The sequence below is a fragment of the Vulpes vulpes genome, chromosome 16 (genome assembly GCF_048418805.1).
Source record: "Vulpes vulpes isolate BD-2025 chromosome 16, VulVul3, whole genome shotgun sequence".
Lineage (NCBI taxonomy): Eukaryota > Metazoa > Chordata > Mammalia > Carnivora > Canidae > Vulpes > Vulpes vulpes.
The window spans coordinates 54,693,133-54,715,265 of record NC_132795.1 but is presented as its reverse complement, the minus strand read 5'-3'; the positions used below and the strand labels follow the sequence as shown (position 1 = coordinate 54,715,265).

At 38.5% G+C, this 22,133-nt stretch overlaps 2 protein-coding genes and 1 long non-coding RNA gene across 5 annotated transcripts in view; 1 reads left to right on the top strand and 2 right to left on the bottom strand.

The window, feature by feature from the left end:
• The window catches only part of SLC25A17 (solute carrier family 25 member 17), a 42,210-nt gene extending 34,092 nt beyond the window's left edge, over positions 1-8,118 (bottom strand). The window contains exon 1 of the mRNA XM_026017368.2: positions 7,898-8,118. Coding sequence (XP_025873153.1) covers positions 7,898-7,951 — 54 coding nt within the window. The 5' untranslated portion in view covers positions 7,952-8,118. The remainder of the gene's footprint in view (positions 1-7,897) is intronic.
• A 181-nt stretch (positions 8,119-8,299) lies between these two features.
• LOC112933994 (uncharacterized) lies at positions 8,300-21,323 on the top strand. The gene is made up of 4 exons (XR_003237793.2): positions 8,300-8,565; positions 9,074-9,211; positions 11,530-11,715; positions 20,214-21,323. It is a non-coding gene; the product is annotated as an uncharacterized lncRNA (long non-coding RNA).
• The window catches only part of ST13 (ST13 Hsp70 interacting protein), a 34,051-nt gene continuing 23,908 nt past the window's right edge, over positions 11,991-22,133 (bottom strand). For all 3 annotated transcript variants that reach the window (XM_026017338.2, XM_026017339.2, XM_072742897.1), the window contains 5 exons: positions 20,288-20,390; positions 18,899-19,015; positions 16,623-16,671; positions 14,616-14,749; positions 11,991-14,060 (listed from right to left, as the gene is read on the bottom strand). In XM_026017338.2, the coding sequence (XP_025873123.1) occupies positions 13,932-14,060; positions 14,616-14,749; positions 16,623-16,671; positions 18,899-19,015; positions 20,288-20,390 (532 nt within the window). In that variant the 3' untranslated portion in view covers positions 11,991-13,931. The remainder of the gene's footprint in view (positions 14,061-14,615; positions 14,750-16,622; positions 16,672-18,898; positions 19,016-20,287; positions 20,391-22,133) is intronic.

Genomic DNA, 22,133 nt, shown 5'->3' with positions numbered 1-22,133 from the left:
TACTATATTTGCATGAATATATCTGAAAAATAAATTATGGCCTACTACACTTTTCCAGGCACTGCACTATCACATTTACTTCTCAGGAGACCCCAGAAAATAAAGTGTCACTGTCTCCATTTTCTAGTTCAGAGAACTCAGATTCAGAAGAAAACATAAATGACCCAAGATGGTATGGATAATTAAGTTTTAGTCTAAAACTTCTTTTGCAGCAATTATACCATATTTATTTAAAAAATAAAGTTATAGACTACTGTATATATGGCAATACAGTTTTCTTTAACTTGTTTCTGACTCAAGCATAAAGAAGCAAAATTAGAAAAATAATCCCAATAAAGACTGCATAAGAACCTTTAAGATTAGGAGAACTGAAATGACCTCATTAGTTAAAAAGTTGACTAAGGAGGTCAGGAGCAATGAACAGGTGGAGCACACAGGATTTTTAGGGCAGTGACAGTACTCACAATATACTGCCATATTGGTTTCATGTCATTATACATTGTTAAATCCAAACAATGTGCAACATCGAGTGAATATACACTAATTAATATACATTATGGACTTCAGGTGATTATGGTATGTCAATGCAGGTTCATCAATTGTAATAAATGTACCACTCTGGTGGAAGATGTGATGTGTGGGGCTAAAGATATAAGGGGAATTTCTGTAGCTTCCTCTCAATTTTGCTGTGAATCTAAAACTGCTCTAAAAAATTAAGTCTTGGGCAGCCTGGGTGGCTCAGTGGTTTAGCACCACCTTCAGCCCAGGGTGTGATCCTGGAGACCCGGGATCGAGTCCCACGTCAGGCTCCCTGCATGGAGCCTGCTTCTCCCTCTGCCTCTGCCTCTGTCTCTACCTCTCTCTCTCTCTCTCTCTCTCTCTCTCTCATGAATAAATAAAATCTTAAGAAAAATAAGTCTTAAAAAAAGTTTACTAAAAAATCAAGATATATTTTGGATGGGAGGTAATGAGACAATGAAGTCTTAAAAGACTAAAAGCTACATAATAATTCAATTATAATTTAGCAGAAGTCTAAATGAAATAAAACAGCAAGCTAGGAAGTAAAAATACAATAAAGACTTTCTCCAATCACTACTTTTTGAGGTATTTTTTTTAAACCTTAAAAAGTTTTTTTAAAAAATTTATTCACGACAGAGTGGGGGGAGGTTGGGGGCAGTGACACAGGCAGAGAGAGAAGCAGGCTCCATGCCGGGAACCCAGGATCTAAGGGTAGATCTGGTTTTGAAATATAGAAAGGAATGGGACAAGAAGTGTAGGAGAGAAGGCAGCTAGGGACAGCAGAGAGAAGAGAGAGTAGCTGAGAGGGGAGACTTGGATTCTGGCCCTGTGCCTATGGCCAAGTCACTTAACATCACTCTTTCCATTTTCCTGTCTGTGTGTGAGAATGAAGGTATTTGTCCAAAAGTCTAGGAAATAACCCTGAAGCGGGTATTATTATTTTCCTCTTTTTACAGATGAAGAAATCAAGGCAAAGAGAGGTTGAGAAACATGCCCAAAGTCACACACTTTGGGCAGAGTTGGCGCTCAGGCTGTCTAGTTTCAGAGCCCAAACTTTTAACTTTTCACAATGCCTACTTGTCAGAGTTGTTAATAGATGTGAGAGGGGGTTAAGAAGTGAGGAAATCCTAGGGGTGCCTGGCTGGCTGTTGGTAGAGCATGTGACTTTTGATCTCGAGGTTGTGAGTTTGACTCCCACATTTGGTGAGAGAAGATTTCTTAAAAAAATAAAATCTTAAAGAAAAAAATGAAGTTAGGAAATTCTAAGTACTAAATATTACTACCAAATATAACATCAGATTAACTACATCATAGGATGCACAGAAAATCAGAAAACACAGTTGTACACAAAATGATTAATAGCTTCCATTTATTGAGCCCCTATTATTAAAGCTGTTTAACTTATGTTTGATTAATATTCACAGAACCGTGTGAGGTAACTGACATTTTACAAATTAGAATCTGAGTTAACTAAACTGAATCTGGAAATATAGGTTTTTGTTTCTAGTCTATAAATTAACGAGTGACATTAGGGAAGTCACTTAAAACTAAGCAATCCCATAGATTTTTCATAATGGGCTGTGGGAAGCCACAGTAACATTTACATTGCACAAAATGTTTACCACAGTGAAAAGTTAGAAATGATGTAAATGTCCATAAATTGTAGAATACTCATATAATAGAATATTTTATATTAAAAAACAATATTTTTCAGTCTTTTAAATTAAATGATATAGTGGATTTCTGATGTTTTGGGCCACATAGCATCATTCCCTTTTCCTAAAGACAGACTGATTTTATCTCTTCCCACGGTTTAGTAGGATGGTAAACCAAGGTGCCTACCCCTCCACTACACTAGCTGAAGAGTCCTGGAAGGATCCTTTTCCCACCTGTTACAGTCAAGGACTGGGCACATAACTTTGAGCAGGGCTTATAGGGACTCTCCCGTGACTTTAAATCATGTGCTTAAATCAGAATGCTATAGAGGGACAAAATCCACTGATTCCAGTAGTGGTGCCCAACACTCTCCAGTGATAGTTTCAGAAATCTTTTAGGAACATGTTGGTTCTTTCCTACTTCAAGTCTTCAAGTTCTTCCCTGCTGATGGAGCTCCCAAAGAGCCTGCCAATAAACATTTTTTTGTTAAGTTACCCAAAGTCTGTTTCTCCAGCTTGCAACCAGAGAACCCGAACTGATAGACATGGGGAAATGCTTTATATTCTGAAACAAACACACCAAAAACTCCAGGATATGAAACTCTATCATACTAGTTTATATAAACAAAAAATTTATTTGTAAATGCTTATTTTATATAAATACAGAGAAAACACAAATGAGAAAGACAACCAATTTTGACAAACACTGTGATAAAATTTAACTAACTTCTTTGCATAGTATGAGATTCCCCAACTTCATATCCTTCTACTCATCTCTCATCTTTTATACAAGCTATGTCAGAACTAATTTGAAGTTCCCCAAATGCTGATTTACACAAGGGCCTTTGGCCATGCTTTTTTGTTTTATCCAGAACTCCCTTATCACCCTCCTTTTTCATTTTACCTAGCAAACTCCTACTCTTCCTTCAAGACTGGGTCTAAATGTATCAACCTGGGAGGCTTCCCAACACCTTCACAGATGCAGCCCACTACTTCTCCCTTGGTACTACCAAGGTTCTTTTCGTACCTCTACCATACACTTAACAAAGAGCTTCTTGAGGACAGACTCTTTCACCAACTTTTATATTTAGAAGGCCCTGTATAGCAAATCAACAAGTTCCTCTACTTGGTTTCTACTTCTAAAAGGTAGGAACTGAGTCTACATGGTGAAAAGTCTACTGTAATATTAAGTGTTGAGATACAGAGTTAGTCAACGAGACCTAATTTTCTCTTGTGATACCAACTGGAGAAGAATGCTTTGAATAGGCCTCTTACACAGTTTTAAAGTGTGCCCTGGGCTCTGAGTCACAGAGCAATAAAAGGTGAAGTGGAAGGAGAAAGGAGGAGGATTCTTTCATATTTCTGTATGATCTGAATTTAACAGTATTTATTCAATGAAATGCAATTCTTTTTTTTTTTTTTGAAATGCAATTCTTTTAAAACATGAATTATGCAACTAAAAAAATTTTAAATTAACTATAGGGAGAAAAGAAGTCCTCTGATTATTAGCATTACAATTCCAAAGTCTGTTTCAATGTCTAGACCCCACTTAGGCAATTCTAACCAATCTCAATTTTCAAACTGTAGATTAATAAAATTTCTTTTAATTGCAAATGTACATTTCTACAAATAAAATCCAGCTTTCAAAGCTAATCTAATGAGAACCAAAATATAGAACTATAAAACTAATTATACTCAAAATTTTGAGAAATGTTTAGGAATGAGGCCATTAATTGTATCATCTAATAGTCATCAGTTAGAGCTATAGCATTCTCGTGAAATAGTACAATTCTGATTTTCAAATACTGGAGATTATCTACAGTTACCCCAAGGTGTACCATAAAACACTCAAAATCACTATTTGTTTATTTTAATTTTTAAATGTGTGTGTTTATGTGCACAACACCACACTTGATGTGAAAATGTAGAATTTGAAACCAAATAAGCAAACATGAAACATGGCAACTCAAAAACGCTTGTAAATCAACATCTTAAGCAATGACCAACAATCCCTTGGGGAGAAGCAACTACTCTAGGCAGCCCTGCTAAGAGTTTATATTGAAGTCAGGCAGCAACTAAGAGGCAGAGCCAGGATTCTGACCCAGGCTGCCTGGCACTCAGGCACTCAGGCACTCAAGTACTCTTAACCACAATGCTAAGCCGACTCTCCTTGATCATCTCAAAGCTTTGACTGAACGCTATGCTCAGAACATCTAATTAAATAGAAGTCACCACAATACTATATCATTAAAAACGCCATTTTTCTTATCAACTGTAGTGACATTTTTGTGGCAAAATTTTTTTCCTTTGGTAGCAATCAGAAGAAATGAGGGCCTAGGTTACATGGTTTAACTTTAAAATAAAAGTTTGGGAAAAAAAAGTCTGAGAACATTCTGCAGCATAGTAGTCCAAAAAAACCCCCCAAATACCACGTCACTTCTCGGATAAGTGCTAGGAACATTACTGCCCTGAGGGGAAGTAAGAGAGAGAGAAAAAAAATTCCTAATATGTATCTATTAGATAATCGAACACAGCTTATAGAAGAAAGAAAAACCATAGCAAATTCAAGATGCATAATTTCAAACATAACTTCAACAAGAGAAAAACTGGCAAGAAGAAAAAAAATAGAAATACCTTTGTGGGTTACACAAAGGTAACATAGAGATACACAGAGATATGTACATAGAGGGTTACATAGAGATATATTACCTGTATCCACAGTCATGCTCTGTAATAAGGCTCTGAAAACTATGGCCCAAGAGCCAAATCCAATCTACTGTCTGTTTTGTAAACAGGATTTTATTGAAACTCAGCTCCATTCATTCACTTACTTATTGTCATTGGCTACTTTCATACCATTATGGTGGTACTGAGTAGCTGCACCAGACTGTAAACAAAATCTAAAATACGTACCATCTGCCTTCCTACAGAAAAAGTCTGCCAATGCTTATTTTGTTTTATAACACTTAACACTATCCAAAATTATTTTATTTTTTTGTTTACTCAATTACTATCGGACTCCCCCTTTGGAATGCACTCCTTGTGAAGAAAAAGACTGTTCTCCACTATATTTGTAGCACCTAGAACACTACATGGCACCCAGAAAGTACTCAGTACAGGTGCTGAATCAATAGCATTCATTGATAAAAGAAAGGAAAACAAACATTTTCCATATTCCCATTCTTCCTTAGATGCACCACAACTATTCACTCCACTATCTACCAAAATGTGTCTTGTCAATTAACCACTGGATTAATCACACTGATAAACACGTTAATAAATCCAATGGTGGGATCCCTGGGTGGTGCAGCGGTTTGGCGCCTGCCTTTGGCCCAGGGCGTGATCCTGGAGACCTGGGATCGAATCCCACATCGGACTTCCGGTGCATGGAGCCTGCTTCTCCCTCTGCCTGTGTCTCTGCCTCTCTCTCTATATCATAAAAAAAAAAAAAAAAAAGATTTGCAATATTATCTAAAATAAATAAATAAATAAATAAATAAATAAATAAATAAATAAATAAATCCAATGGTTGGGACACCTGGGTGGCTCAGTGGTTAAGCGCCTGCCTTTGGGTCAAGGCGTGATACTGGAGACTCGGGATCGAGTCCCGTGTCGGGCTCCCTGCATGGAGCCTGCTTCTCCCTCTGCCTGTGTCTCTGCCTCTCTGTCTCTGTGTCTTTCATAAATAAATAAATAAAATCTTAAAAAACAAAAACAATGGTTAATTTTCACTCCTCATCTTATCTGATCCAGTTGATTTTCACCCTTCTCCATGTGATTTTCAAATCACCGCATTCTCTTAGTTTTCCTCCTACCCAACAGGCCCTTCCTTAGTCTCCTCTGCTGGTGCTATCTCACTTCCCAAATCTCTTAATGTTGGTGTGCTCAAGCAGCCTTCTCTCAGTCTACACTTATCTAGTCAGAGCCAAAACCAATCTTTCTCTCAGATCTGCTCAGTTACAGTCTTCACAATCTCAGTAAATGTAAATGCTTCCAGTTGCTCCAGCCAAAAACTCTTGGGAGAGTCAACCAACCCTCATTCTATTATATCCCATATCCAATCCAACATCAAACCTTGGTGGCTCTATCTTATAAATATATATTCCAGGTTAATGATCACTTCTAACCACCTCCACTGCCACTATCCTGGTTCAAGCCAAAATCATCTCTTGCCTGAGAGGACATAACAGCCCCCTGACATCTCTGCTTCCTTTCACCTTTACTCCCTTACAGTTTACTCTCAACAGAGGAGCCAGGTGATCATAGCTAAAATGTAAATCAGCAAGCTGCTGGATGCTCAAAAACCTCTAAAAGCTAGCTAGCTCTCTTTCCCACTTAAAGTCTTATGTAGTTTGTTCCCTGAAGACTTTCTGCCTCTTTATTCCCTCCACTCCAGATACAGAAGGTTCCGTGACCATCCTAGAGCATGTCAAGCAAGCTTCCTGTTTCAGGGCCTTTGTACTTGCTGAAAGGCTCTCCTGGTTTAAGGACATAAACCAAGACTCCTGAATCAGGCACTTCCATGAAGTATTGTGTCAACTAACTTTAAAAACAAGTTTGTAGAGTAGGTATTGATAACCCTACTTTATAGACTAGGAAAGTGAAGTTCACGGGTCGCCTAACAAATGATGGAGTTGGGGTTCATCCCTGATTAGTGTGCACAGAACGAGAGCTCAAAGTGAAGTTTTGATGGTTAAAAGGAGACGACTCCGGGATCCCTGGGTGGCGCAGCGGTTTGGCGCCTGCCTTTGGCCCAGGGCGCGATCCTGGAGACCCGGGATCGAATCCCACGTCAGGCTCCCGGTGCATGGAGCCTGCTTCTCCTTCTGCCTGTGTCTCTGCCTCTCTCTCTCTCTCTCTCTCTGTGTGACTATCATAAATAAATAAAAATTAAAAAAAAAATTAAAAAAAAAAAAAAAGAAAGCTCCTTGGAGCTCCTGTTTAAAAAAAAAAAAGGAGACGACTCCGTTATCCTCTGAAGTCACAGTGATTCCAACTGCTAAAAGATGCATGTTGACAGCAGGAGAAGGATATGAGAAAGGGCAGTCAGAGAGGTAAGAGGACAACCAGAGGAGGAAGTTATCCAAGACAAGAGTGGAAAGTGTCAAGGACAAGGCAGTGGTGTCAAATGGAACTGAGACACCACAACCCCAAGAACCACACACATACGGCATAGTAAAGTACACTTGTGGCTAACAGCAACTCTCATCTTAATTGGGGGGGGGGGGGACGTATTTCTGCCAATTATTAACCAAAGATATCCCAAGTACTGCCACTCATCTGCAGCAAGAATATGAAAATAGGCAATATAGGTAAGCAACACAGCTTCACACCTAGGTTCTCCTCTGGCCAGTGGAACGAAGTTTGTGTGTGCGGGGGCCTTTAAGGGAAATGACTGCTCTTTAAATTTCAGAAGGCAAAGAAAACAGCTATTACTTTCTTCCAGACTCCCTGTGGGGGTATGTGGGATCATCGCTGTCTATCTCCCAGATATCTTCTAAGAGACCAAAAACAGTAGGTAGGGCGCAGGGTGTGCTGCGCCTCACCTCGAACCGTTTCAGCATCTTCTCTCCTGTGTCTCATTCCTCCCCGTCCCACAAGTCACGACTGCAGACACCCACCCGCCCTCTCCCTCTCATCCCCATCCCCCAGCCATCCCCCGGGACTGGCCCCACAGACGCCCCACACCCCTCAGTGGCCCGGGCGTGAAGACCCCGCCTCACCACGGCTCCGGCCACAGCGTGGACCAGGCTTTCGTAGGACAGCACGGAGGCCATTGCTGCGGCTCCCCGCAGACCTAGCAACACTTTTCCCTCAGGAGCCGCAGCGAGCGGAGGGAGGAAAGAAGCGCCAGAGCCCGGGGCCTGAGCGTCACAGGCCCCACCTCCTCAGGCCCGCCTCCTCCAGAACAACCACTTCCGGGTCTTAGCGCGCAGTGTCTCCCAGCCAGAGGCCGCAGGGGCGGAAAGGGGAAAGGCGGGCCCAGGAAAGTCCCTTGTCTCTGATTGGTCCGCGGACGTGTGTGGGCGGGGCAGAGAAGCGCTGGCCCAATCATGCGGAGCAGCCTGACAGTCAGAAAGCCGGGGGCCGCCCCCTGGGTCTGACCCGGGTAGTCTCGCGCTCGCGGACCTGGCAGGATGTGCTTCAGCACGGGGACGTGGAAAGGTTTAGATGGCCACCTTCCCTGCGTAAGACAGACTGGTAGTCGGCAGGATGGGGATTCAAACATTACTATTTCTTTGCGAGTTAACTCGTATTTTCTCTCGACGATATTTTTAAACTCACATTTTACCCGAAAGAGTGTTGATTGGACAAAGTTCAACACTTTTGAAATCTCCTGGGTGTGGTAGGAAGACAAAATGGAGCTTGAGATCAAAGCGATCGAATACAGGTAGGATTATTCTCGTGAGCAACTAGGAAAGTCACTTAACCCTTTTGGTTTTCTCTCTTTTATTTGAGAGAGAGGGCGGGCAGGAGGGGCAGAGGGAGAGTGAGACTCTCAAGCGGACCCCGTGCTGAGGGCGCTACACTAGAGGTCTCTCGCCTGCGCTACCCAGGCGCCCCAGTTTTCTCTTTTGTTGAGTGTTAATACAACTCCACTGCCATAAGGACTGCAAAAGCTAATTTTATGTAGACGTACTTTATAATAAATGCTGAAGGAAAAAAACTTCACAAGTTCCTAAGAACCAAACGACAAAGAACTGGAGAAACCATTTTCAACCTCTAACCTGTCATACAATGAGACACCAGGTCTCAGGACTCCACTCTGCTTGAGTGCCATTGCCTCCAGTTTCAGTACCAGCTGAGTTTACCCTTGCAGTACTGCTGGTGATAATTCAAGGAATGCTTCCTACACGTCTGCTCTGTGCTTTACTATGTCCGTTATATTTACTCCTCAGGAGAGGGCCCTAGCAATGTTTATCTGGTCATGTTTCCACAAGATTTGTACAAAATGTTTTAATCACCACTGGTTAAGATCTTTACACTTAAACTCTTCATTTATGGTGATGCTGCAGTGACCACAAACTACGTGAAAGGTGAGTTGGGGACACAAGTAGATTTATGGGGACACCTATTTATGTGTATGGTCCTTACTCCTAGACCTCCTGTTGCAAAAATGGCCTCCAGAATACTCTCACCACTCCCTAGGATCATTACAGAAAACCGCAGGTCTGAACATCAAATGAAAATAGTTTGCTGGCACTGAAACAGAGAGGCTGGTCTGTTTTAATATTCAAGCAGAAGACACAGTTCTTTTTAAAGATTTTGACAGAGCCAGCACACACAAGCAGAGGCAGTAAGAGAGAGCAGCTCTCCACCTAGCAGTAAGGTGCAAGGGGGGGATCCATCCCGCGATCCTGGGATGGGGACCTGAGCCAAAAGCAGACATTTAACTGACTGAGCCACTCAGGTGCCCCAGAAGACTCAGTTCTCATTGACTCATCAAACTGGAAGCTCTCTCCTGTCAAGAATATACTGGACTATGTAGCATACAAATTTTTTTATATGTTAGTAATTCAACACAATAGAATTGATCAGAATTCCCACTTGTAGGGCACAAAATCAGAGCAAATAACATATTCATGCATTCTTCTGCATCCCAGCAATCAAAATGATGCATTCTTCTGCATCCCAGCAACCAAAATGATTTTAATCAAGATATAGCATTTTCTACTGAAAACACTACAAAACTGTTAGCAGTATGCAGCAAGAAATTAGCAGAGGTGCCTGGTACCTTAGTCTCAGGTCAGACTCTTTTTGGCTCAGGTCATGATTTAAGTCATGAGCTTGCTTAAAATTCTCTATCTGCGGGAGCCCTGGGTGGCTCAGTGGTTTAGCACCTGCCTTTGGCCTAGGGCATGATCCTGGAGTCCTGGGATCCAGTCCCATGTCTGGCTCCCTGCATGGAGCCTGCTTCTCCGCCGCCCCCCCATGAATAAATAAAATCTTTAAAAAAAAATTTTTTTCTATCTGCCCCTCTGCTCAACACCTCCCTCTTGCGAGCACTCTTGCTCTTAAAAAAAGCAATAGCATAGGTATTAATACTATTAATACTATTCTATTAATACTATTTCTGTAATTGATTTTGACTTTCAGTTTTTGAAAGTTGAATTGTTCCCTTTGTTCTAACCATTCACTTTTACATCTAATTTAGTATTCATAATCGTAGATTTTCCTTAGGGCTTCCTGAGTGATAGGGGCAGTCTCCCCTATACAAATAGCGTATTAAAAAATTATGCATGTCCTTTTATACCTATGGCATCAAACACAAAAGTGACTTAAATGAACCTATCCAGAACTTAATTCTAATAGATCATTCTACAGAAAATTGTGAATTTACACTCCCACCAGCACTACACAAAAGGTCTCACTGAATTACCAAGGTATTTATAACTTTCACCAATTTAACACGCCATAGTTTAAATTTAGTCTATGAAAAGCTTAATAGCTATTTTAGTATGTGTTGCCTATTTACCTCAGGGTTATTTTCCTCCCCAAACTGGGCACTCTAATAGGTATGCTATATTGGTTGTAAGTACTCAACTTTGAAATTACTGCACCGTAATTTAAAAAAATATTTTCTTGTTCCCAGTATTGGGCCTGCCACGGTGTTCTAAGCACTTCAATTATGCTACATCTCTTACTATTAGGAGAAACCCGTTGGGCGTGCACATTCGCACAATGATATGTGGTATTCCTTATTCAATCAACCCTCTTCAAATGTATTTTGTTTCCAATTTCTTGAAGTCATGAACAATTCTACAAGAAACAAGCTTGTACAGACTGGGCAGTAGAGCACAGAAGAGGAAGAGAAATCTGAAGAACAAGCCTAGTGAGAATACCAGCTTCCCAAATAATCAGGGGTGTTAACTTGGGCAATGTACTTAAAAGTGCTTGTTTCCTCATCTATATAATACAGGAATAAGAGCACCTGCCCTTATGGTCATTATCAGAATGGAGTCAAGGCTTTCAAACTGATTACAGTGTGCCTGGCACCGAGCAAGTACTACTTATCTGATTTAAGTGGCTACTTGGGTGCATTAATGTTAAATATTACAAAATCTCTAAAATACAAGTTGTTTCTCCCTTATCCCATTAGGCCAGTTATTTCCTAAAGTGGCATTCTGCTAATTGTTACCCCAGGTATTTTCTCCCTTTCTTCTGTGGTGTAGTTTTTTACTGGGAACATGACCACACAGCAGTGGATTATTTTTTTCTAGCTTTCCTTGCAAGTAAATATTGTTTCAAGATTAAAAAAAGACCAATGTCAGGAGAAGTAATAAAATCTTAACTATGTGTATCAGCATCAGTATCTCAGTATGTGCTTCCCTTGTGCCCTCTCCTGTTTCCTCAGGCTAGATGATCAGCATCAGAGCAAGCACTTTTGGCCTCAGAAATGGAAGCTACCTTCTGAGTACAGAACGGCTTACCTCTGGCCTGCTATCTGGAAGAAAAGTAAAGCTGTTTAACACCTTCTTAGAAGTCACTGTTAACAGCACTTTATAAACTGAAGCCTACTATGTCCAGCAAATAACTTAAGGTGAGTGCTAAAGACCTAAAAGAAACAGAACATGTACTCAGGAAAAAAAAAAAAAGTGTGTGTGTGGGGGGTCAGTATCCAGTTTGAAACCATACTTCATTTTTAATGTAGCTAGAAATCCAGTAACTATATATTTTTAAGCAAAAAAAAACTCCTTTACTTTTCCTTCTTATAGCATTGTTAGCACAAGAAAAAACACTTGTTTAGAAATGATATTGAGTTTCTATGAAAATGAATGTACTTCGTATTTGTGGAACTTAAAAGCACAGGACACATTTCCAGAAGACCAATTTTACTTTTACCCATTTATAGTAATATTTGCAGTGTTAGAATGTACTTAATATATAATCAAGTAAATCAAACAAGGAACCCAAAAGAAACTGGTCTTGAGTTATTCACAGCACACATTAGAAAATTTGAGAACACACATTAACAAAAAAAAACCACTGGCAAGCTCAAACGCAAGTTTATATGCTGAGTATTTTTAAAGGGTTTAAAAAGCATGCTCAGTTAGCATACAGCCTTTTCTCACTTATGTAACAGATGCATTTCTATCTGCTTGTGTACAGCAAAAGGTTAGAACCTTAATCAACTTACTTTTGATATTAGAAATGTGCTATTTCAGAAATGTATTCCTTGGAATTTTCTTCACTGCTCCTACCACTGACTCTTCAAATAGGCAAAGTACAGAGGGTCTCATCCCTTGAAACCGTTTTTAAACATGGTTAAAATGAAAGATAGGTAGAAACCCAGCAATTCCTGTACAGCGCCTGGACTTAGTCTTAAATGTCGGAGTTGAATGTACAACGGAAAACTATTTCTTTATTCTTGGAAGAGAGGAAGGGAGAGAGAGGAGATTGGGAAAAGGTGCAGTATTTAAGAGCTGAATAGGAGCAGGACGACTCATAATGCCATCAACTCCGCAGCGAAGAACCATGGATCTCATCAATTTTATGATTCATGTTGGATCAAGAAGTTTGGTTCCCTTCCGTAGATCAATGAATTCAAACCTCATACTCTCCCAAATATGAAGATGAATAACGTAAGATAAACTCCAATTGCAACAGGTATTTCCTAAGTTGAAGACTGAACTAAGGGATTCCTAAGGGAATCCCTCCTTCCAACATCTTTTGACATGGCAAGATTTCGCCTAAGTGGAAACCTAACATTTAGATATGAAATCGCTTGGGCCAAGTAAGAAACTACAGCTGTTTTGAGTATCACCTTACATAATCACTATATGTATTACATATTAAACCCAGCATTACATATGCTTGCACAATTACACTGTGAATGATAATAGTATTGATGATGCCAGTGAAAGGGGCTATCTTTAGCCCAAAAAGAGTACTGGGGCGGGGATGGGAGGTGGTGAAAACAATTAAAAAGCACACAAAGAAATGGGTATTTTCTGACCAGGAAAGGTCACTCTAAACACAGAAATATAAAAAGAAAAGTATTCCCTTATTTCCTCTATGTGGAAATAATGCAAAACATTTATTTTCTGTATCAGACAAGAACACAGCTAAGTAATCCAACTCTACTGCAGCATTATAAAAATCATCCCTTCACCACAGTGTAAGATTTAAATGCATCTGCACAAGGGTGCACATCATATAAAAGGAGTAAGGTTGCTGCTGCCCTGCCAAGCACTTCCGGTCCCTACCCAGGTCCTACTGCAATACTGGTGGTCCCAATAGTTTTATCCAAATAAATCGTGTTTAAAAAGTAAAACATTTAAAAAGACAAGTCAAAATACCTCAGTAACCATATTTCCAACTCAAACTTCATCTATTTAAATGTTATATTTGCCTCCTGTTAATAAACCTTTATTTCACTCAAACTGAGCAATAATAAATCTTCCACACTGAAGTAGCTTCCTTGCCCAATTAATCCAAAGGGAAAAAACTGAAATGATTAGTAAAGAAAAATGTAGGGACTAATACACTCTTTTAATGTTTTTAAATATTTTTAAGGTTTAAAAAGTGTTTAAAGTTTGTAATTCCTAGTAGGAAAACATTATCTGAATGAATACCCTAATGGCAAACCACTGTAGAATGTTTCAGTTGCATGTGGGGCAGAGGGGTAGGGATTCTCTTCACAGCACCCCAGCTTTCTTCTTGAGAAGGTCAGAGGTACACTGGTTTGTATTATTGCGACATCCATTAGGTGATCGAAGTTGCTTTTCTTTCAGCAAGGGCTTTGTCAGAAGAGCATTATGCTTGACCTCCAAATTTCGCTGACAATTTACTGATGAGATTCATAACCTTTGGGTTGCTCTGATATTTTGACATATTTGCTGGGTTCTGGGCTACATCCTGGAAGGCCACCATAACTTCTGGATCCTGCAAAGAAAGGTGGTGGGGTATTTTTTCTTAGTATTTAAAAAAGAGTTCTGTGGTTTAACAAGTTTATTACCCTAAATCCTACGTCTTTATTTAGACTGACAATTTCGTCATGGCCAAGTTAAATTGGGGTCTGGACGAGTCCCTCAAGTATAAATATTACTAATGTGCACTTCAAAGTCAAATGCCTAATTACATCACTTAAACTAGATCATGAAAAAAAGCATACACAATTTTGATAAGAAGAATCACTAAACTCTACTCCTGAAACGAATACTACACTATATGTTAACTACAATTTAAATAAAAACTTGGAACATAAAAAGAAAAAAAGGACAACTGGATATAATCAAACTATCACAGAACATTTCCTATAAATCAATTTTTAATAATTTAAGCTACTTATTCTGAAGAAAAAAAAGCCTAATTGTGTAATTAGCTATTTGGTAACTCAGAGAAGTAAAACATGGCTAATAGAGTAACTTTTGTCTCTACATAGAATTAATGAAAGAAATGCCTATGATAAATGCCCAACTTTGTCCTTTCAAGTCTTACCTGCATGGCTGCAAGAACCTCTGGGTCACTAAGAATTTCATTGAGCCCAGGCATTCCTGCCATTCCAGGCATCCCCCCTGCCATTCCAGGCATTCCTCCAGGAAAATTACTAGGCATTCCCCCTGGAAAGCCACCTGCAAGAATAAATGAAGTAACTGCACAGACACCAACCATATTCTGAAGTAGTCTTACAGCAGCACACTACTTCCTTCTGATGAAAATCACACCCACACTCCCATGTGCATATGCAAAGAACAAGGGGCCTACTAAATACTCTAACTGGATGTAAGAAGACCTAATTTTACCTTCAAATTTTCTCTTAAAAAAATAAGGCTGTAAGTCAACTTTGTTACTTTCTGCATTTATTTTTTCCTAGTAATAAAATTGTTTTTTTAAAAAAAGACAACTAACCTCACCTTAAAGAGAAAGCTAACAGTCCCTTGATATTACAAAATTTAAAAGTCTAATAAATCATTTTGGTCATATTTTCTCACTCTAACATTATGTTTCAATTTAAAGATCTAATTAGTAAGACTTCGGCTGTATTTAAACATGTTTAAGTATGTTTAAACTGTATTGCTCTAGAGAGAGCAGTCATTCTTTTAAGTACTACATGAAATGTTTGTTATAAAAAGCTGTGGATTTCTATCTCCACCCTAAACAGAATCCAAATCTTTGAAAGTGAAAATCTGCATTTTTAACAGGCACTCCTGGTGTTTCTTCTTTTCACTGTTGCTCTAGCAACAAAGATTTAATTTTCCCAGTGTATTTTTAGATTATAAACCCAAATTATCACCCACAGTTTTTCACTACCATAAACCTTTTATGTCCATTAGAAATATTCTGAAATCAGTTATGCCAATATACACATCCTAAAGGGAAACACACATTACCTTAATATATTCTACATATCAAGGGTGACTATATATAAGACATCATAAAGAAACACATATAATAAACTCATTTCTGCCGGCTCAATAACTTAAACATGCCTATAAATAATAAGTAAGGTAAGGGAATCTCAGAGGGCCTGAAAAGAACTTCTTAAAAAAAAAAAAATTACTGGCCCAAAGCACCAGGAGTTAATCAGTCTACTTGTCAAATTTAGATAATAACATCCACATAATAAAAAATTATATCTAGTATTAGTCTATATTTTAGTGGTTGTTTTCTTCAGACAGCAAGTCACCCAACATATGGTCTTTGTTTTTAAAGTTGCTTGGCACATGACCTTTTAGAATAAAGGTATCTTTTCTACCCTTTGACCATATAACTTAAGTTGTAGCCAGTGGCATATAGGCATTAAGGGGTGTGTAAATGCCTCTGTAAACCTTCCTTCGGAGAAAGGAGATTATTATTATTAAACAGCTGAAGGCAATTGATTCCCCATTAGAATTACAAACTTTACAAGAATCTCTTCCAGTTCTTTAAATTTCACACTGCTTCATTCGGGAAGTATTCAAAAATTGTTCTTTAGGTGCCTTTTTAACTGCTCTTCTACTTGTATCATATAGGCCGGCCTCTGCTATCACTGAAGGCTTTGGCCCCCTAGTAATTTCTAATCACTTGACATTTTCAAAAAAGAGCTTACAATTATTTTTACCCTAGATTCAAAATGTTTTTTATGCTTAGTAATTCCTAAGAGGGCTTTTACCTAGTATCTCATGAATATCAATGTCTAACAGAATAAAATCCCATTATGACAATTTAGAAATACTTAAAATACATCATAATCAATTCATAGGTCTCTAAGAAAAATACAATGCTCAGACCTCAATAAATGTTAGCTATTATAAAAAAGTATACTGCTCAAAGCATGAAGAAAATAACATACTGTATTTCTATTAACATTTAAGTTTTAAAGGAAAATGAAACTTTTAAGAAGCTAACATTCTAAAGGCTTTTCAATATTCCAGGGACTAACAGTACTAAATATAACAGTACCAAATCAGAATGTTCTCCAATTATTTACAATACTAATAGTTTTAATTTTTCTTTTAAAAATACCTGGGAAAGAGCCATACTGAGCTCCTGATTGTCGTCTGGCTTCTTCCTCCTTTAATACAAAGAAATAAAGAAATCATATAGTGGTGGTGTTGGGGAGTCTACTGTCCACGGTTACCCTAAGCCATGCAAAATCATGAAAAAATAGTCAAATCGGCAAGTCAGAGAACTTAAGAGACAAGTTTCAAAAAGCAATATGAACTAAAGAACACACAACCCTCAGTCCCCATTTTGAAATTTCCCAGCTAGGTTGTCCTTGAGCATTACTTTAGGTAATGATGTGAAGTAGTGTTTTACTTCTACTTGGGGCAGGAAAAGAGCAACACCTGGAAAGCGATTCACTGATGTCTGTCTGTCCTTATGCAAAGTAAAAATTCTTAATGTTGTTAAAACTTCAAAATAAAATGACATGGCTAGATTACATAGATTGCCAATGACTTTTGTTTCCCAAGATCATCTTTTTCATACTTTCTCTATGTAACTTAATACAATCGGAATTTACCAATTTGTTATTTTTAACAAAGTAAAAGAAAAAATATATTTCTGTCATAACCAGTTATAAAGTCATCAAGAATATACAAATGTGAAAATTACTTTTTTTTTGAAAATTACTTTTGAATACAATAACTATAATCCTAATATATTAAAATGCTTTAAAAGCATTTAATATTAACTTTATTTTTTAATATTAGCTTTTTATTAAATCTTATTAAATTCAGAGACACACCTGGGTGGCTCAGCAGTTAGGTGCCTGCCTGCCTTTGGCCCAGGGCATGATCCCGGAGTTTCAGGATTGAGTCCCACACCGGGGTCCCGGCATGGAACCTGCTTCTCTCTCTGGCGATGTTTCCACCTCTCTCTCTCTGTCTCTCATGAATAAATAAGATCTTAAAATAAAGTATTGAATTCATTCAGTATAATTAATTATAAATTCATGTTATTTTGTTAACTATTAATATTAAATGACAAAAATTAGGATGTAAGGCTATATAATATAGCTTTATGACCTTTTATTCAACAACGATGGAAATAACTACATGAAACCTGACAGCAACAAATGCAAAAAGCTAAACCAGTAAAATAAAAAAGAGAAACCTTAAGAACAGCAAAAATATTGTGGATGAATTATGAATACTTTTCTTTTTTCTAAGTTTTATGATTTTATAACTAAAAATGAATAGCTAGAGTCTATTTTATCTTACTTTTATTTTATTTATTCATGAGAGACACAGAGAGAAAGAGAGGCAGAGAAATAGGCAGAGGGAGAAGCAGGCTCCATGCAGGGAGCCCAATGCAGGACTTGATCCCGGGACTACGGATCACACCCTGGGCCGAAGGCAAGCGCTTAATCGCTGAGCCACCCCGGGTTCCCCTAGTCTATTTTATTTTATTTTACTTATTTTTTTAAAGATTTTATTTATTTATTTATTCATGAGACAGAGAGAGGCAGAGACACAGGCAGAGGGAGAAGCAGGCTCCATGCAGGGAGCCTGACATGGGACTCGATCCCAGGTCTCCAGGATCACACCCTGGGCTAAAGGCAGCACTAACCCGCTGAGCCACCTAGTCTATTTTAAATAGCTATGAATCCACTATTGGAACAGGAGGAATCATAAAACTCATCAATTCAGGGCAAGCATCCACAAGAAAACAAGTAATACTGACAAGTTTTAATTACCTGAGCAAAAAAAAAAATTTCCTAATTTTAGGAGGACACAAGAACATAAACTGGTGATATATAAACTAACTTAGGAATTTAAGAACAGAAATATCCCTACAAATCGGAGATAGTGAAGGAAGGAAAAACTGTAAGTAGTATCATTACCCTACACAACTGCAGCCAGCATCAAATAAGAGCCAAGAATTAGAATGATATCCTAAAACTCTATCTACTCTATTTCCCATTAATGGTTTAGCTATAGGGGCACCTGGGTGTCTCAGTGGTTGGGCGTCCTGATCCCGGGGTTCTGGGATTGAGTCCCATATGTAGGGCCTGCTTCTCGCCTTGCCTGTGTCTCTGGCCTCTGTGTCTCTCATGAATACATAAATATAATCTTAAAAAAAGGGGGGGGGGGATCCCTGGGTGGCTCAGCGGTTTAGTGCCTGCTTCCGGCCTGGGGCGTGATTCTGGAGTCTCGGGATCAAGTCCCATGTCAAGCTCCCATGGAGCCTGCTTCTCCCTCTGTCTGTGTCTCTTCCTCTGTGTGTGCGTGTGTCTCATGAATAAATAAATAAAATCTTAAAAAAAAAAAAAAATGGTTTGGCTATAGAAACTTTACCCTCTGGGCTCTTTCATGTTCTTCCCGAGCCTTCTTAACCCTTTCTATTCTTTCTTTGATCTCTCGCTCTTCACGTTTTCGTTCATACTTCCTCCGATGTTCAGCAATTTTCTGGGCCTACGGAAAAACAAAAAGCCACAGAAAAAATGCTTTCTTTAAAAGCTGAATAAGGGCAATCCAAATCGCCAGTTTTGTAAAATAATTATTTTTCTTTGTGAAAAGGCTTAAATTCAACACACGGTTCTGAGCGATAAATTTACTTTACAGAGAAAGACCTTACATAACTCACAGTTTAACAAGTCCACTGTGAAATAAAGAGGTGGAGACTGAAGTTAGAAGTGTTATAAATTTCAAACAAGTAACTAGTCCAAGGATGTCAAGTGCAATTCTTGCCTGATACTAGCCATGGGAAGGCAGAGATTGAAATGCACACACCAGTATTGCCATAGTCTAACTACACTGAAGTTTTCTTGTCCATAAAATGAAGGTGGGCAGGCAAAAGAGAAATAAGTCTTTTTTTTTTTTTTTTTTTGAGAAATAAGTCTTACAGAAGGCTGTAAAGATTAAGAAAAAACATATGTATCAGGCACTAGCATATAGCCTGGATCAAATATCTGGAATATATTATTTATTCAGAAAGTAAAGTAAATATACGAGAGTAATATTCAATTGTTACTTCAGCTTGTTTATCATTTTCTAAGAATCTCGTGTTCTAGACTCTCTTATCATAACCTTGCTGGAGTTAGCCATGTTATCAAAAGAAAAAAGAACTCAAAGTCTCTGATTATAGGTAAGTTAAATCAGTTAAATCCAGTAAAATTTCCACTACCTTGTAACCTTTGGGAATAAATTCTTGGTAATGTAACTTCCCACAAAACTGAAGAATTTACCATGTAAATGCACTAAATTGATTTTAACAATTATCTTTAAACAGAATATCCTAGCTTCTGGAGTCACTATTATCATTTTTAAAATAATGAAACATGCTAACTTCCATAATGTCCTCATGCTTTATACAGTTGCTGCATACACCTATGAGAAACCAGGACAGAGCAGATGCAACCTTGGTCACACTTTATAAATCTTCTATTACTTTCCTTGCTGTAAACTCGATTGCCCCCCCCCCCCCCCCGCTCCTATTTCTAACTTTCTGATTACAACTCTATTACAGGCTTGCAAACAAAGTAACAGAGCTTGCTGTAATGCAGCATTAAAAATAGAGGCGTGATAAACTATTGAAGTTTCCTGAGTTGAGTACAAGCATCAGTGATTATAGATGGAAATATCCAAATGTTTCTTTTTATCTGTTTTGCAGGTAAATTACTGCCAGAAGTACTAGAACCACAGAACATCACAATAATGACATTCTCTTTCTCTACTTGAACATACCCTGGGTTGAACTTCTTTCAGCATTGCACTAGCATCTTCATCATAATCCAGTTTACAAGCAAGGGCAAGATCATGTGCTGCTTCTTCCCAATGACCCAGAAGTCTGAAACAGATTAAATTCATTTTAGGGGCCTTTTATACATATCAACTAATGTGGTGGTGTCTTTCTTTTTTTTGTCTTTAAGAAGACTTTATTTATTCATGAGAGACACACAGAGAGAGAGAGGCAGAGACAAAGGCAGAGGGAGAAGCAGACTCCATGCAGGGAGCCCGATGTGGGACTCAACCACAGGACTCCAGGATCATGCCCTGAACCAAGGGCAGACGCTAAACCACTGAACCACCCAGGGATCCCCAAAACATAAAACTTTTAAAAAATTATATAGAGCTACAATTTTCAACAATTTCAACTCCTTAAAAACAGGATTAACATAATATACACTTAGCATGCTATAAGGCAGAAAACATACATGTGTGCACATTTTATTAAAAGAAAAACAATAAATCAGAAACTGAAGGCTGGTGGGATAAGGTAAGAATGGACCAGAGGGGACCACAATGGAAATGAGACTTCCCTGGTATACCTGTCAACTCAGTTTTGACTCCTTAAATATGCAAATATTTTATATATGTGAAGAAAATTAACCAGAAAAAAATGGAATAAAAAAAGGTTGTTTACCACACAGAGCATAAACCATACAGGAAAAAAAGGAACATACACATACATGCATTTATTTATGGTATATGTATGTATGTATTTATTTAGTGTGTGTGCAGGTAGGAAAACAGGGGGAAGGGAAGAGGGAGAAGAAGAATCTGAAGCAGACTCTCTCCCACGATGCGAAGATCACGACTGAACTGAAATCACCCAAGCTCTCCAAAAGTCAGGTAATTTTTAAAACAGTATTTTTGGGACACCTGGGTGGCTCAGCGCTTGAGCATCTGCCTTCAGCTCAGGTCGTGATCCCAGGGTCCTGGGACAGAGTCCCGCATCTGGCTCCCTGTCAGGAGCCTGCTTCTCTCATGAAAAAATAAATTTTTTTAAAAGATTTTATTTATTTATTCATGAGAGAGACACACACAGAGAGAGAGGCAGAGACACAGGCAGAGGGAGAAGCAGGCTCCATGCAGAGAGCCTGATGTGGGACTTGATCCAGGGTCTCCAGGATCATGCCCTGGGTTGCAGGCGGCGCTAAACCGCTGTGCCACCGGGGCTGCCCGAAAAAATAAATTTAAAATCTTAAAAAACAGCAACAATATTTTGACTGTGTATCTTAAGTGGAATATACTCTAAGGATAAAAGCTGCAACATACAAAACACAACATACAAAACTTTACTTAGAATATTATTTTAAAATAGGATTATAAAACAATCTTATGTTATCATACAGTAACAAAAGTAAATATATTATGAGTAAAGATTTTGAGTCTAGAATAGTGTTAAAAAATGCAAAATAGCAGCACCCTGGCGGCTCAGCAGTTTAGCACCACCTTCAGCCCGAGGCATGATTCTGGAGACAGAGGATGAAGTCCCACGTCGAGCTCTCTATATGGAGCCTGCTTCTCACTCTGCCTGTGTCTCTGACTCTGTGTTTCCCATGAATAAAAAAATAAAATCTTAAAAAAAAAAAAAAAGCAAAATAAAAGGAAAAATATTTAATATTGAATTTTAATTGGAAAACCCCAAATTCCCACTTTTTCCCTTAAAATCATTATTTAAAAGATGTTTTTTCTAGGGCATCTGGGTGGCTTAGTTGGGGAAGTGTCTGCTTTTGGCTCAGGTCCTGATCCCAAGATCTTGATATTGGGCCAGAGTCCAGTTCCCTGCCCAGTAGGGAGTCTTCTT